This window comes from Scardinius erythrophthalmus (genome assembly GCF_964197995.2).
Source record: "Scardinius erythrophthalmus genome assembly, chromosome: 2".
NCBI classification, from domain to species: Eukaryota; Metazoa; Chordata; class Actinopteri; order Cypriniformes; family Leuciscidae; genus Scardinius; species Scardinius erythrophthalmus.
The window spans coordinates 34,662,841-34,679,134 of NC_138222.1; the positions used below are offsets into that span (position 1 = coordinate 34,662,841).

Sequence of the window (16,294 nt, forward strand, 5' to 3'; positions counted from 1 at the left end):
AGGTTAAAATTAGGCAATTTATCAAACTCAATTTTATCCAATAAAACATTTGTTCATTTGTCAAGGAGAAGCTCCTTTCACCAATGAGAAACCTTTCGACACACCCATTTCTCCGACCTGGTGTACTTTTTTCATTTTATTTGTGTATGTTCTTGCGTTCTGACAGAACTGACATCTGAAAGCAGTGCTAAATGAGACAAAGAGACTTAAGTGATTAACAGTCTCCATAACTTTAATATTCAATTGAAAATACTATATACAATGTTAAGGTTGGGCCAATTTCCAAAAATCTGTAAACAAAAAATGCATAAGAAACAAACAAGCTTTTTTAAAAAATTCAATATTACAAGCTATTAATGCATGTAGGAAAACTCATTTCATTAAAAGTTCACAGGCATGAGTTAAAGGCACCTCATATGAAGTGATAAGTTCAAAGAAATGCAAGAGTGCATTAACAATATTCATTCACCGTTAATGGCTTTGATGTGAAAGATGAGATGTCAGAAAGGGAAAATTTCAACTGATAAGTCAACTTTGGCACTAATATCTCCTAATGGCTGACATTTAGGTAATACAACAGACTATCTAAAATGAACTGGCCTGTACCAAGAAGCAGGTTCACCTGGCTCGTGAAGTTTTAGATCAGTTTGTGCCAACTCTGTGTTTAATGCAGCAGGTAAACGGTCGAATTCCTCGTGTTTCGTCATCTCTAAATCTTCAGCAGAAGATAAAAGTGAACACTGACTCTCTCTTGAGAAATTAATCGTAGTCTCACTGTTTCAAAGCGTGTGATTGGATGTTCGCTACTGATGTCACAATTTGCACATGATATGTAGTTATTCATGAACTCATGATCAGAGCCTGAGTTGACAGAGCAAGTTGATGATCAGCATCATGGTACAGGATTTTGTTTACTAGTTTAAAATAACTTGTGACGCAAAAGCAGAGGAAATAAAATACATCAGTAAACGATTACAAGCCAGATATGCGCCATGTTTTCACCCTAGTCACAATCTTCCACAGAAGCTTAACTTGTGACCAAGCTTGTCATTTTGTCAAATAAAATGTTTATGTACATTGCATGGCAATGAGTGCAACTAAAGATTAGGACAACAGAAACATCAGTCCCTTCTTGTAAACTTTCCAGAAACACTACCTTCAGTGTCATTCATATCATTCATATAAGGTGTATTTCATATAAAATTATATTTGTAACTGAATCTCATGTATGATAGAGGGTGTCTATTAACCCAACACCCTGCTGCAGAATTGATGAATTAAAAGCAAATTTAAAATGGAAAATGATTGGTAATCTTGCTGAATACTGGCTGTAAAAATTAAACATTCAAACATCATGTTACATGTCTGACTAAACCGCTAATAGTTCCCCAAAACTCATCCAGAAACCATTTCCCAAAATGATTAGTATTGTAAACAAGGCTGTATTTCTTGAAACTTCATTAAATCATGTTTCAAATGAAAATAAAAACAAAATTTGCAAGATACTTAACACTACCTTTACAGTCTAAATGTGTAGTTAGTGTGTTAAGTAGTGCTGGAGCACGCCAGCTTATGTTTTCCAAATCAGGACACATCTCCTCTCTGTAGCTACTCCAGAGAAGAATACTCTTTCAGGAAACTGATGTGGAAATCTCGCACTTTGCCAAGAAGTACCTTTAGCTTCTCTGTGGATGGCAAGATTGTCATCCTGAAACAAAGGCAAACATACCAAACATAAAGTGCAAACAAGTAAAAGTGTTACCGGCTTATAAATTTTATGCCAGTAACTATACACAGGAAACAATATCACACAACACGTTATTTTGAGTATTAGGGGGAAAGTGAATAGTTTTCAATAGAGCGATGTTTTTATCCTAAGGTTTAAAAACCAAAGTTGAAGTAACAATAAAACATGACATGTGTTAGTGTAAAATCTGAATGGTGACTGATTTACATTCAAATCGTAGTGATACCTGATACATGGACATGCATAGCAGCAAATTCAAAACGGCTTGCTTTTTAATTAATTTTTTTCAAGAAACAACTGGAATAGTTGCTAGTGTAGGGTTTGGGACTGTGCGTGTGCCATGAGCAAGACTGAATACCGTATTTTCCGGACTATAAGTCACACTTTTTTTTCATAGTTTGGCTGGTCCTGCGACTTTTAGTCAGGTGCGACTTGTATATCAAAATTAATTCATACTGACTGACATGAACCAAGAGAAAACATTACCGTCTACAGCTGCGAAAGTACTCTATGCTGCTCCTGTGGCCTACCCACCTGAAAAAAATTAACTGAAAACAACTGAAAAAAAGTTTACTAATACATTAACCTAAAGACGACTGAGAAAGCCTGAACATAAACAAAATGCCCCCAAAAAGAAATAAATCTACATGTTTTCGGTACTGATGCAGTGGTAACGCTTTCATGTAACATGTAAGGGTGGCGCTGCCAATAAAGCACCTAAAAGCTGTCACAAAGAACCAGCAAAAGTAATGATTATGAATATGTCAAATATAGCAAGGAGAGATTTTAATTGTTTACTAATAAACGTGTTTTCTGTGTCAGTGTCGGCTGCAAAGATGAAGTTGACGATGCTGACTCGCGATCTTCGCAGTAGTGAACGCGCCAGAGAGAAATGCATATTTCATACGGATTACATAAGCAGAGAACAGTCTGTTTTCTTTCGTTTTGAATTGTTCTGTTTAAAAGTAGACATTTCAAGCTTTCTATACATGTATCAGGTCTGTGAGGCAAGTAGGCTATACGCCGAGTTGTGGTTCATATATGAGACGAGCTCCAGTTCACGCGCCGGCACCTCCGTGTCGTGATTATCTATTTTCTACTAATTTACTTCTTATTTATTAAATCCAGGCAATTGGTTGATGAAACATTGATTAAAATTAAGATACAATTAATACAAAATTAAATTAAATTTAAATGCAGGCTTTGTGCTTTCTGTTTGAGGTCTCTGTGAAAGTTTTAAAGCAGTCTTTTACTGCCGCTTTCAGAGCGCTCACGTCTGTAACGGAGAACTGTCCCGTCCGTAACATTGTTTTTTTTGTGAAATACATTTCTAAATAAATGTGACTTATATATGTTTTTTTTCCTCATCATGACGCATTTTCTGACTGATGCGACTTATACTCCGGAGCAACTTATAGTCTGGAAAATACGGTACTCACATGACAGGTGAAAATAGACGAAACAAACAGATGCACTGAGTGCCCATGACAAAAATAACACATTTCAAATGGTGTACTTCCAGGGGGTCATGTCAAGAAATCACCTGATATCAGATCAAATGTTTGAATCTGTTTGAATAACAAGAACAAGTTTACCTGAAATGATATGTTCCATCTTTCTGTCCAAAGCCACTACCAGGAACAACACAGATCCCCTTCTCCTCCAGCAACCTCAGGCAGTACAGCATGTCAGGCTGCATTCCTAGAGCCTGCCGAACCAAATCAGTCAGATTTGACACATCAGTGACAGCTCACACCTTTAATTTCTTCAATTTTTCGAGTTGCAGAACACATGTTTCATCCGAGTATGATTCAGTAACAAAACGTAGCTCTTAAACAGAATAATATTTATACAGTTGGATTTAGTTAACCATTCGAGTAAGATTACTGGGCAGACTGTGCTGAACTAGTAATACTAGTTGCACCCTTCCTAATCATATAACACACGGATCACCATTACAATGGTGATGAAAGAAGTTTTAAGAGTTTGAACAATGTGCAGTGCCGTAGAGCTCAAGTTCTGCTAAAGTAGGAGCACTTGCCTTGGCTTCCTCCACTGCCTTAGGAGGGATAAAGATGCGAGGAAAGGCGTACATGGCCCCCTGGACGGGATTACACTTGATTCCTGGAACAGCATTCAGGATCTGCTCAGTTAGCTTAGCTTTTTCTGCTAAAGCACCCAGCACTGATGATTTCTCCTGATAGAGATCAGACACCCAGTCAAAATCAAACCTAGAAATTCTTTTGGACTGTTCATGTAATAACAGGTTACTGATGTGTAACAATTACATGTTTGCATACTTAAAACAACATAACAATGAAATTACTGTCAGTGTCAGCACACAATGTGCTTTACTTCACCAGACACTAGACTACACGACTGACCTGGTGGAACTGTTTGAACGAGGGCTCGTCTGGTTGTGGAGGGTTGACAATGACATCCATTGCAGCCTGGCCAGCCAGGGGGGGGCACAGTCGAACTGATAATAGCTTTACCAGCTGGACCTTGACCTCAGGATCCATGTTGATCACCTCCATATATCCACCCCTGAAGCCACACCTGTGGAAGGACATGGACATGGTCACATGAGTTCCCTGAATTGACGGACAAGGCTGCCACATTTATTAGCCAAAACATAAATATCTGTAGTCATGTCAAAAAAAGAAAAGTCATTTAAAGGTGCAGTATGTGAGATTGACACCTAGCGACAGAAATGGGCACGCAGTCCAAATTCAAAATATTTAGAGAGAGTTGTTTTCCCTGACTTAACGCTCGCTCACGCGGGTTGCCAGATTGAGGACACACATCAGGAACGAGTGCAATTGACAACGGAAGGTGAGGAGACTTACACACTGTAAGTTAATGAGTTGATTTATTGATTTATGATGAGTTTGTATCACGTTTTAATATGCTCTGGTTCATAGATTTTTAGAAGGGTGCCGAGGCTTTTTAGGTCGGGTAGAATCTGCGATCTCTGACATAGTTTGTTTGCTGGCTTCCATGACTGCAATACGCTGTTTTCCACTAACTGGCAAACCGGGGTGTCGAAATACTATTGGGTAAATTGTCAGTGGGCGGGATCACACAGACCAAAACAAAAACAGACATTCCGACACGGAACGCACATTTCAAAGTAAAATAACTGGCTGTAGCTAGGCCTGTCGCGATAATTAAATAACCGTCTGATCGCGATTATTTGATCTAACCGCGATTGTTTCAGACAACCGCGATTATTGCGCTCTTTTATAGGCCTATGGCACAAGGGGTAGTCATGGACCAAAATAAATAGACAAGCACTAATTACGTTTTCCAGCAACATCAAAGTCATCTGAAGCCATTTCATAGTTTAATGTGAGGGACAGTAGTATATTTACATTGTTAAATTAAAGTTCACAAACTCGTCTGCAGCTGTCAATCATTCCGTGCAGCATTCAAACAGCGCGCGTCGTCCGGTTACGACAGGATACACGGTAAAACTTTCTCCAATGTGACATTGTGTTATAATGCTTGATCTGTAGATGACTCGCTTGCTACCGTGTGCCTACACAGCACAAGGACTATGAATTGGCATCAGACGCGCAATAACTGGAGTTTAAAACTGTGAAGAAACAAATGATCAATAAACTGTTGGACTGATATACACTAGGATTTGTGCCCTCGACAGTCGACATTTCTTCACTTTGTGCCGTGAACTTTTAAATGCGCACTTGTGCAGCGCTGCGCACTGTGACTCCATGTTGCATTAAGCACATCATTCTGCACCCGCGATGCGCATACGCGCTTTGTTCCGCTCTGTTTTGAAGCGTATCATATTATCATGGTTTGTGCACATTTGTTTTTATTAACATGTTTAGATTTTATTCAATTACTGTGCAGATGTTTTCAAAAATTACTTTTTGCTGCTGATTTATACACTCACTAAGTTTAATAAACAAATTGTCATAGCTATTGAATATATTTATTTAATATTTAAAGGTGTTAACTGTAATCTTACACTGCAAAATGATAACTTACAAAGGATTAAATTTATCACAATTATTTAATGAATGAAGCACAAAGCCCTAAAACAGACAATTAATCGGCATAATCGCCAAAGCCCTAAAACTGACAATTAATCGCCATAACCGCAATTATTTTTTAGACAATTAATCGTCAGCCAAATTTCATAATCGTGACAGGCCTAGCTGTAGCATTGTTTTTCAGAGAAACGAGTATGTGTCGAAACTCAGCATGTTTCCAAAATATCTCCAAAAATATTATAGTATTTTTATGCTTTAGTACAGTCAAAAACTTACATACAGCATCTTTAATTCCAATCAGCCAACATTCGGCATGAATAACTTTTAACTTGGTTTTGAACAACCAGTCTCAGTTAGAGGAACGAGTTTTAACAAAGATTACATTTAATGCAACAATGCCTCAGGCCAAGCCACTGGACTGCCTATAAAACTCTACCAGTCCAAGCCTTCCTTACAAATACCAATAACTTGTCACTGAAGGTGGTAGATCTTTCCACATCGCATCTATTTAAAATTGCAAATTACAAATCCAGACGATGTCTAAATATGTTTCAGGATACTGCGGTTATGTCAAGTGAAAGTGTGTGAAGGGTCAGTGAAAGCCGATAGGCACATGCTGACTCTTGTGAAGGTACAAGGATAGGGACACTCACTCTCCCGTGTAGCCTTTGGAAGTGGAATGGAAGGAGGCGAGCTCCACACTGTTGAAGTATTCAGGACCCATCTCATATAGCACCTTCTTGAAGGAGTGGAACTGACAGTCAGGAGCGTACACATTGTCCTGATACACCTGCCAGCAACAGCACAAACCAACACTGAGAACACAACTGTCAAGGGCAAGTCAAAGGCACACATACTTTCAAATGGTTTCACACTTAAATATACACTAATTTTCAAACTTTTGCAGTCTGTAAGATTTTTTTTTTGTTTCTGAAAGAAGTCTCCTATACTCGTCAAGACAGTATTTATTTGATCAAAAACAGTAAAAACAGCAATATTGTGAAATATAAATTAGTTTTATTTTATTTATTTTAATACATTTAAAAATGTAATTTATTCCAGTGATGGTCAAGCTGAATTTTCAGCAACATTATCCCAGTCTTCAGAATCACATGATCCTTCAGGAATCATTCTAATATGCTGATTTGCTGCTCAAAAAACTTTTCTTATTATTTCTACATTTTTGTGTAAACCATGATACATTTTTCAAGATTCTTTGATGAATAGAAGGTTAAAAAGAAAAGCATTTGTTTAAAATATATATTTTTGTAACATTATAAAATATCTAACTGTAATTTTTTTATCAATTTAATGCACCTTGCTGAATTAAAGTTAATTTCTTTCTTTTTTTTATCTTACTGATCCCAAACTTTTAAACGTTTAAACTTCTACTTCTAGCTTAACTAAAAGACTTTCCAATTCAAATGATGAAAGCAAAAGAGCACATCTTACCTCGTCTGACATAACAAAGAGATTCTCCTCGTAAGCAAAGTGCAAGACTTCTTCAATGCATTTTTTACTCTGGACCTGACCTGTAAAGGGTAAAGCGAGATAAAGCAAGGGGGATCATGACAGAATTTAAAGAGATAGTTCCCCTAAATATAATTTGCATCAACATCAAACCTAGCATGGTGCATCTTGAAGCGGCACATTTTAATAAAGAGTCATCAGATTTTGTCTAATCAGCTAAAGCTGTGTGTGAAATCAGTAAATTGGTCACTCATGTATTATTTCCTATACAGTGAATGGCACAGGGTACAGGTTGTGTAAATATGCTTTCCATCAAAGCGAAACACCTGGTTTTGCATCAGCATGACTTGAAATACCACAGTACACATCACTCCAGACAGAGACAAGAATAGCGCAAGCTGGAGCGAATCACAATCACGTGTCCGACCCATTTGAATTCTACACAGAATATTCTATATTCTAGAGAACATATTCTACAGTATATTCCACATGCAAGTTTCAGTTTCTGTTTCTCACACAAAGTGATCAGCTTCAGAAGACTTAGAATATTGCATAATATGTATTTAATATTGGATCTCATCAGCATCATCCCCAATCACAAGGGATCATGACTGGAAAATTTAGCATATGTTCTTCTTTCAACATGCTATTGGATCCAAACAGCCACAAGGGCATTGTTTCCTAGCACACAAGAATAGCTTTGCAATTTACATACCAGTAGGATTGCCAGGGTTTATGATGCAAATGACTCGGGGTTGGCAGTGCTGTTTGGCAGCCTGATAGGCTCTGTAAAGTTCATTTATGTCCAGGGCCCAGCAGTTGTCCTCATCCAAGTAGTAGTTGACCTGTACTGCATCCATCTCTGAGATTGCAGCGGAGTAAAGTGGGTACTGAGGAATGGGAATCATCACACCTGTCCGAGAAGAGTCTTTCCCAGAAACCAGCAGCCGCAGAACAGTCTTAAAAGAAATAAAAGTTTGGGTTTGTTGGTATCGCATGCCAAGTAAGCACTCTAGGTCAAGTCTCTGATTGACTGTAAATATACAATTAATTACCATAATGCCATCACTAGCTCCAGTGGTGAGGTAAATGTTTTCCCAGTTTGAAGGAACTCCATCTCTTTGCTCTATGAATGCGGCAATGTCTTTGCGGATGTACTCTACACCCTGGCTTGCACTATATGACCCTGCGACAGAAACGCATGCGTTAGCACAGTGGCTCTAAGGCTACTACTGCAAAACAACACTGAATAGAACAGAGTGTTGCAATACAGGTCTATTGTTCCCCAGCTTCGTGAGAACTGCATGATCTGCAATAACAAAGCATCATGCATGCCTTCCAATCGCTACAGAGCCATGTTGTAAACAGTTCTATATTTTAACTTGATCTTAACTATTTGATTCAATGTCAAGGTCTTAACCAGTTTCAACAACAAGTCCTCAAAGGAAAAAAACGCACACACCGAGACTGTATCCTCCGCAGCCCTGCAGGATACGCCGTGCTCTCCATTTCGCATCCTCTGGGAAACTGGGGCTGTCCATCAGCTCAGGGAACGTGCAGAGAGCCACCACCTGCACAAATGAACAAATGCAGATAAAACACTCTGTTATTTGTCTGTAGTCAGTAAGCTGTGTGATGTTATATTGCCACTTTAAAACGTATTGTGTTCAGGTGTAAGAGCATATACAGGCAAAGTACAGCCGAAGGTATTTCCACTAAACTCTCAATGCTACGAGCAATATTTCTAACTGTCGATCACAAGAAATTAGTTTATAACAAAATGGTATAGTAGGCATAACATTTTAGTATATTATATTAAAACATAATGATTTAATGAGTTCCAAAAGCTTTAAACATCTTTAACGTAAAGGTGGATCGTATCAATATTGCTTGGTCCTGTTGTGGGACACGCCCTCAAGATTTAATTCTAACAATTTCCATACACTGCATTACACTGGTGGCCACTGATGCTAAATGGAGAAGAGATGCTTGCAATCAATGATAATAAAATATTGAAAACAATTGACTGCAGCTGATTGGATGGGATTTCAGTTCTGATTCTGGCAATATTTCAATATGTATTGTGTTGCAAGGAGAGCATTTTGTTACAATGATTATTCATTATTTATTCACATTCAGTTGGTATATAGGAAAATGTGTTTGTGTGACTTCGTGTGCACACTGAATGGGGATCAGAATTTTGAGCAGGAACTTTGTTGGCTGGTGGAATCCAGTCCCTCCGGAGTTTCCAAGCCATAATAACCCATTCAGGTCAGAGGCAGCTTCCCTTTGGCTCCCTTTTCTTCAATGTTGACATTAGCTTGAAAATCATATGACCACACTGACCAGAGACTATTGCCACGTCCCAATTCGCATACTATTCATCCTAAATGGTATTCAAAATTAGAATTAGTACGTCCCAAATCTTAGTATGTTGAAGTGAGTATTCCAAAGATACCCGGATGGTCTACTTTTCCCCCTTTTAGCGCAATTTTCCACTGGACAAAATTGCGCTTGTTAACTCATGATTTCTGTTCTGTCTGTGCGCACCAATCTTGCACTTCTATCTACTCCTCAACCAGACCACCTAGAGACTTCGGGTTTTCGGCATTATGTTAAGGAAGGTCTAATCTCGGGAACGCACAAAAAAAATCCAGGAAAAGATTTGCTATCTCTTAGTGTTGTGATCCCATGACGTGAGAAAATTGCGCTAAAACACTCACTGAGTTTTTATTACTTGTTTAAATTAAATTGAATGTGGAGGATTTTAACTGACAATGATTGACAGGGCAGTTTAAACGGTGAGAGGATACACAGAACTAATATGTTTCAAAGCTTGCCTACTACTCTGCTTCACACTCAAAAAGTATGTACTTATTCTTCACAAAAACAGTACATACTTTAAAGGGATAGTTCACCCAAAAATGAACAATCTGTCATCAATTACTCTCCCTCAAGTTGTTCCAAACCTGTTTGATTTCCTTCTTCTGCTGAACACAAAAGAAGATATTTTGAAGAAGGTTGGTAATTAAACAGTTGCTGGTCCCCATTGACATCCATAGTATTTTTTTTTTCCTACTATGGAAGTCAATGGGGTCCATCAATCGTTTGGTTACCGACTTTCTTCAAAATATCGTCTTTTGTATTCAGCAGAAGAAAGAAAGTCATACATAGTAAATGATGACAGAATTTTCATTTTTATGTGAACTATCCCTTTAAGAGCATAGTATAAGGGGGTGAATTGGGATGCAACATATGACTATCATGCTAGCATGAAAAGCTGTAGGGCTGCACAATATCGATATTGTCGAAATATCGCAAATGTATATATCGCGATATGCATATCGCAATGGCTTGCAATAACTGGGGTCATGAACAAAAGACAAAGACAAAATCACTCACTGCTCTTGGCTGAATAACTTTCGTAGCTTGAATAAGAATCAGTATATATATTTAATTCATGAAGTGAAAACTAAGCAGTGTTTTATTTCTACATTTGAGAATTCAGTTTTTGTTGTTAAATAAACCTAATGTAGGTAACCGTGGTTTACACTGATGTTAAAATAACACTTCTTATGCTACAGTAAAACACTGCTGTTCACTTTCAGAAGTTTTAGGGATGTTTTTTTGTCACAAAAAGAATGTGAAACAGAAGAGTACATTTTTAATATATTTTAAAGATAATTTAGGTTTATTTTACACACTTAAAGCATTATCGTATCACATATCAAATATCGCATTTTTCTTCAATATCGTGCAGCCCTAGTGTCCTGTTGGTTCAAGCAGCAGTTCCAGGCCATCACAGGAGCTTTTGTTCAGCTCATAAAGAAAGGCCAGATCGACTCAGACTAAACTAGGCCAATAATAAGAGACTGTCTTCCACTGGAATGTACAGTGTGTTCCAAAACTGTGAGTGGTCAACAAAAGCTGCTTTTCTTTCAAGCCACTGGAATCAGACCCCTCATTAACCTGAATAAGCATGTTCATGCTTCAAAGGTCTAAGATTAATCTTGTTTCTAAGGGTGCTTTCACACTAGCACTTCTGGTGCACACCCGGGTTCGATTGACGTAAGAGTTCAGTTCAGTTTAGTTGGATGATGTGAAATTTTTTTTTCCAAATCGCGAACCGTACCCGAGTCCACCTAAAAAGCTTGGTCTGGGGTATGTATACGGTTCGCTACTGATTTGAACGCAGTCGTACTAAATTGCAGAAGTGAACCACTATTGAGGATGTAGGATTTGATAAAACTGTGTGTTTGTGTGCATGTCCTCGCTCACTTTCCTGATAAGCGTGACTGACTCACTGCAAGCAGAAAGAATGTAGATCTAATTTCTACTCGCCTTCAGCAGAAATGGACTCCCGCATTCTTTAGAAAGTTTGCAGTACATTCGGTGCAGAAAGACACAAGTGCTGTTATGTGCTGACGCTTTGAAAACAAAACATAAAAGTAACAGCTGCTGCATTGATGCAAACGCACCACGGTTCAGACCTAAATGATATAATGTGAATACAATCAAGTGGGGGCAGGGGGAGAGGGGAGCAATCGAACTCGCATTCGGACCAGGCAATCAAACAAAGTGTGAAAGCACCCCAAGATACCAATAATACCAATACTGAAGAGTTGTGTAGTTGTAGAGAGACTTAGTTTCAGAAGCATTAATGTTGTTAATGCTTTAATGTTTTGCTACATGTTGGCACAGTCAACAGTTCAGAGGAATTAAATATGCAGGTTTTAATAGTTTGCTTAATTCAATGCCAAAACAATTTCATTAGAGATGAAGACTGTCTCTTTAAGACTAGAAAAATGTGTGCATTTGTGGTTACCTGTCTAAGGAAGGTGATTGGTTGCTGTCCCATGGCATGTGCGTCACCGATGTTGGCTTTGATGACCTCAGAGAAGGGTTTCGTACCACCCTTTAAGAGAGTAAGAGAGGAGCCCACTGTATGAACAATGCTTCTAAAACGCCACAAGTCTTGCCTAGAGTCCATGACCCAAAGCACACACTAACCAGACCTGCCCTGACATCATGCACCAAACAGCTTTAGGGAAATGATCATGTCTACCAAACTGCAGTGAAAGCAGATGTTTGTCTGGACACGCATAGTAAAGTTTGTTGTTGGAAAATACATGCAAAGGCTATGCTACATTCACAGAAATCTGTAATGTTGTGATTGTGAAATCAGGCTCAATATTATGAACAAAAATTATATCTTGTAATTATATAATTATATCTATGATTATGTCATCTACAGACATAAATTATCATTTCCCTGTCACTTTCAATGTCTTGGACACGATATGCCTTGTCAAAGGTCCAGAAAAGACACCTGTTCATGGGATATAGCCTAAATATAGCCTAGCTCTCTTCCTAAGTGCTCATCTGTCATTGCTGAGCATGCAAGCTCAAACTAACTTCTACATCATAGTAAAGAGTTACATAATATCACTGCTGAATGGTCAGCTTCACAGCAATCAGACACATTTGTTGCATTGCTTTGATAATGGCACTGCAAGAAGGTCAGAAAGTGGACTGAAGGCCCTGTTCCGTTCAAAGCAACCATCATGGACACAAGAAGAAAGGAAAGAAGAAATCTAAATGAGCAACCTCAAGGCATTTAGGGTGGATAATTTTGTATGTTACTTCCAACCACAGAGTACATTTGGTAAGAAAAGAAGTATCCCCTAAGGGGTGTCTTCAGATCAATTGAGAGACTAATATATTTTACATAGTTCTGTCAGTTTTATTTACATGTGTGAATAATGAATATTTCAAGATATCTGGTGTAAATGGCCGAGGCTGCATTTCTCAAAAGCATTGTGGTAATGCTTCTACAATCTACTTGGGTTTTCTATGCTTTTGGGAAATGCAGCCCAGGTCATTTACACCAGATATCTTGAAATCCAGAGCGGTTTCTGGTTTATTCCTTTGAAAAAAGATGTGTGTGTCAAATCTCCAGAAATGGAAGCATGTTAAAAACAATATTCAAACAACAACCACAATTTATACATATAATATATAAAGGCTCTATTATATGAGGCGGAGTAATCTTAAAAAAACAAGCACTTCATATTAGTAGTCAGATTAGTGACCAATGAGAAACACAAATAGGCCTATATACTCGCATTAAAAAATATGTAGAAGTGAAAAAAGAAAAGTTTATTGAAAACTTAAAATGTTTAACTATTGTTAGCAACTTACTTTTGGGTCTAACAGAACAATTTAGACTGTATTTTGCAATTGGTTACAATTGTGCAAAGAAATAAAACCTACTTTCACTTTTCATATAGGCTAATCACATTTATAAACATGTAGCTCTTGGATGCTGTAACGTTACTTGGGAGCATTAAGTGTAAAATGGGTATGTAAACATTGTCTCACCTCCTCCAAGCATCTCTCAATCTCTCCTGCTTTGATGACGATGGGTCCTCTCACGGCGTACTCCACAGCCTTCACCTGCGGGTTCAGTGTGTCCATGGTCAGGCTCTTCTCCCGCAGCTTTCCGTCCAGGCGCCCAGCTGACACTTTAGCCTCGGCGGTGCTGAAGCGCATCTGGCCGTACTTCTCCACGGGCGGACCTTGAGATTTGTGCCTCACCCCGGTAAGAGATGATGTTAGTGTCAATGGGGTAAACTGATCGAGAGCTCCGGCGATCAGTGACCGAGCTGCCAGTAACTGCAAGCGATACATGTCGGCAGATTGAGGAAGTCGAGTCAGTCCGGTGGCCGTTTCTAAAGCTCGGAACAAGGATGCGCGTGAAGGGGCGCAACTTTAAAAGATACTGTAACCGTCGCTTTAACCGCCAGTTAGGACAATTACAGGGCAAAATTGACGAATAAAAAAACAAAATCACTTCCGAAAATGTATCTTCTGTACAAGGCCGATCAGCATTCTCAAGTGCTTGACTGTATCACGCTCAGAGTCGCCTCATTCTCGCCTACTATCATCCACCCGCCAATCTTTATGCGCTCTCTTTCAGCGCGATCATGTTTCTGTTCGTTGGGGGTTGTAGTTCTCACGCTGCCTACCCTACACCATTCAAAGCTCAAAGTAAAACTACAATACCCGGCGCTGTATGGTTTAGCGCAGCCGGTGGATGTGTATGAGGGGAGGAGACTTTCCGACTGTCACAGAGGGCCAAAATTTCATCAGAACACACACACACACACACACACACACACACGAGAGCAGGCCATTTAAACCTGCCGTTTCAGATGACATGTGACATGTCTGGTCATTTAAAAAACTGTTTTTAGCTATCCTTTTAACGATTTTCTCAAACATTTAGGCATAGTTTGGTAGCAAAAGGAGAATAAAGGTGAATAAGACCGACCTCAGATTTTCTAATATTCTGACCAGTGTCAACAAACACGAAATGATCTTCTTGTTTACGTCTTTTGTATTTCATCACATTGAAATGGCGAGAAGAAGCTAAGCATTCTCACAATGTGTCATATTACACGAAACATATTGGGGGTCGCTTGGGGTCAATCATTGTTTAGAATGAAAGAAAAAGAGCAAGAATGTGTTAAAGAATGTAAATGTGTAAAAGAATATGACCCACTAGATTTATTTAAGAAAAACATTTTACCTTAAGTGTTTCTTGTAGTGACAATTAAAGGGGGTAGGCCCATTACTCGATTAATACTTAATTGAATAATCAGGACAGGAGTAATAGAGATTGTTAAAGATTGTTCATAAAATCATAGGCACACTGTTTCGTTCATTTTAAACGTACTGTGAGTGCCTAAGTTAAGCATATAGGTATGGATTTTACCACAAATTAAAGTCAAATCCTGAAGAAGTGAAAAGAAAGACTGCAATTGAATCGAATCTAAATGAAATGCTGCCATCTATTGGAAACAAGGCTGTAGCTCAATAACAGCCTATATAATGTTTGATTGTTTGTTTGGTAATCTAACACTTAAGCATTTTTAGAATATCTACCTCTCAATACCACAACATTTGTTTGTCAGGTTGCTTTTTTTTATTTGTATTTATTTATTTATTGAGTTATTTTTATAAGAGGCAAATATTTGGTGAAACTAAAGAGTGGTTTCACTTATAATGGCTGGCATGACAGTGAAATTTTTAACATAACAAAAAGAAAAAAATCCAGTTAGTTCCCAAACAAGATTCTCTGTCAGTCACACTGAAAACGTCATTAACACTCTATGTACCAGTAGCCTACGTCATCTTGTGTGAGGTTAAAAGAGCAGTGTTGTGTTGAACAATGGCTTGTTTAGCATATGAAGAGGATATGGGGTTCCCACAGTGCAGCCAACAAGTCTGCAGAGCCACACATAATATTCTTCTAAGATTTTCCTTACTGTTTCAATAAGCACTTGACAGGATTCAGCATTTTCAAATGACATGGACGAAATTCTACTTTTATGTTGTAATTTCAAAACACCAGGGTTGTGTTTCAAGCAGTGTATGATGTGCAGTGTTTGGGGAAATAATATGCCTACTTGACTAAAAGAGTGATGACGGAAATGCGTTCCACAAACCACAAAACAGGCTAGTAGAACTGTAAAAGCTGCAGACGCTGTAATGACATATTTGCATCGAATGAGGAAATGTTTTTGTCTTTTTCACGTTACTCAAGATAGTATCATTAAGTAATTAGCTTTTAAAATAAGAATCAGCTCGATAATCTATGATTATCTCTCACATATCCAACTTACTGTGTTATAAACAAAAACATATTCCCGTTCATGCATTTCTATTTCATGCACACTTTTTCAGTAATGATTGATTGTATTTTGTGATGATGGGATGAATGTATTTTGCATTTTGATTGTATTTTGAAAATGATAGGATTGTGTCCCTTGCTGTCAAATAGCAGTGGGTGGGGGTGGGGTTAAGAGGAGTTGGCAAAAACATTACAAACGGAAGCAGAAGTCATGTAAGAAGTGTGATTGATATTAAAACATCTGATAAGAACTGTGTTGAAGATATTTTGTCCAAGAAATTAAATCACCTGCTCAACTGAAGAAAAAAAAAACTATTAAATGCTACAAAGTACATATCTTCACATCTTATTCATACCATGAAA

The 16,294-nt window shown here is 38.2% G+C and overlaps 1 protein-coding gene across 1 annotated transcript; it reads right to left on the reverse strand.

The window, feature by feature from the left end:
• Positions 1-211: 211 nt before the first annotated feature.
• On the reverse strand, positions 212-14,311 carry gpt2 (glutamic pyruvate transaminase (alanine aminotransferase) 2). Its single transcript, XM_081358844.1, has 11 exons — positions 13,618-14,311; positions 12,062-12,151; positions 8,699-8,807; positions 8,292-8,422; positions 7,952-8,195; positions 7,219-7,298; positions 6,420-6,556; positions 4,132-4,306; positions 3,789-3,944; positions 3,343-3,455; positions 212-1,708 (listed from the first exon to the last, which is right to left on the reverse strand). The coding sequence occupies exons 1-11, from the start codon at positions 13,924-13,926 to the stop codon at positions 1,609-1,611; spliced, it is 1,644 nt and encodes a 547-aa protein (XP_081214970.1). The 5' UTR covers positions 13,927-14,311; the 3' UTR covers positions 212-1,608.
• Between the last annotated feature and the right edge of the window lie 1,983 nt (positions 14,312-16,294).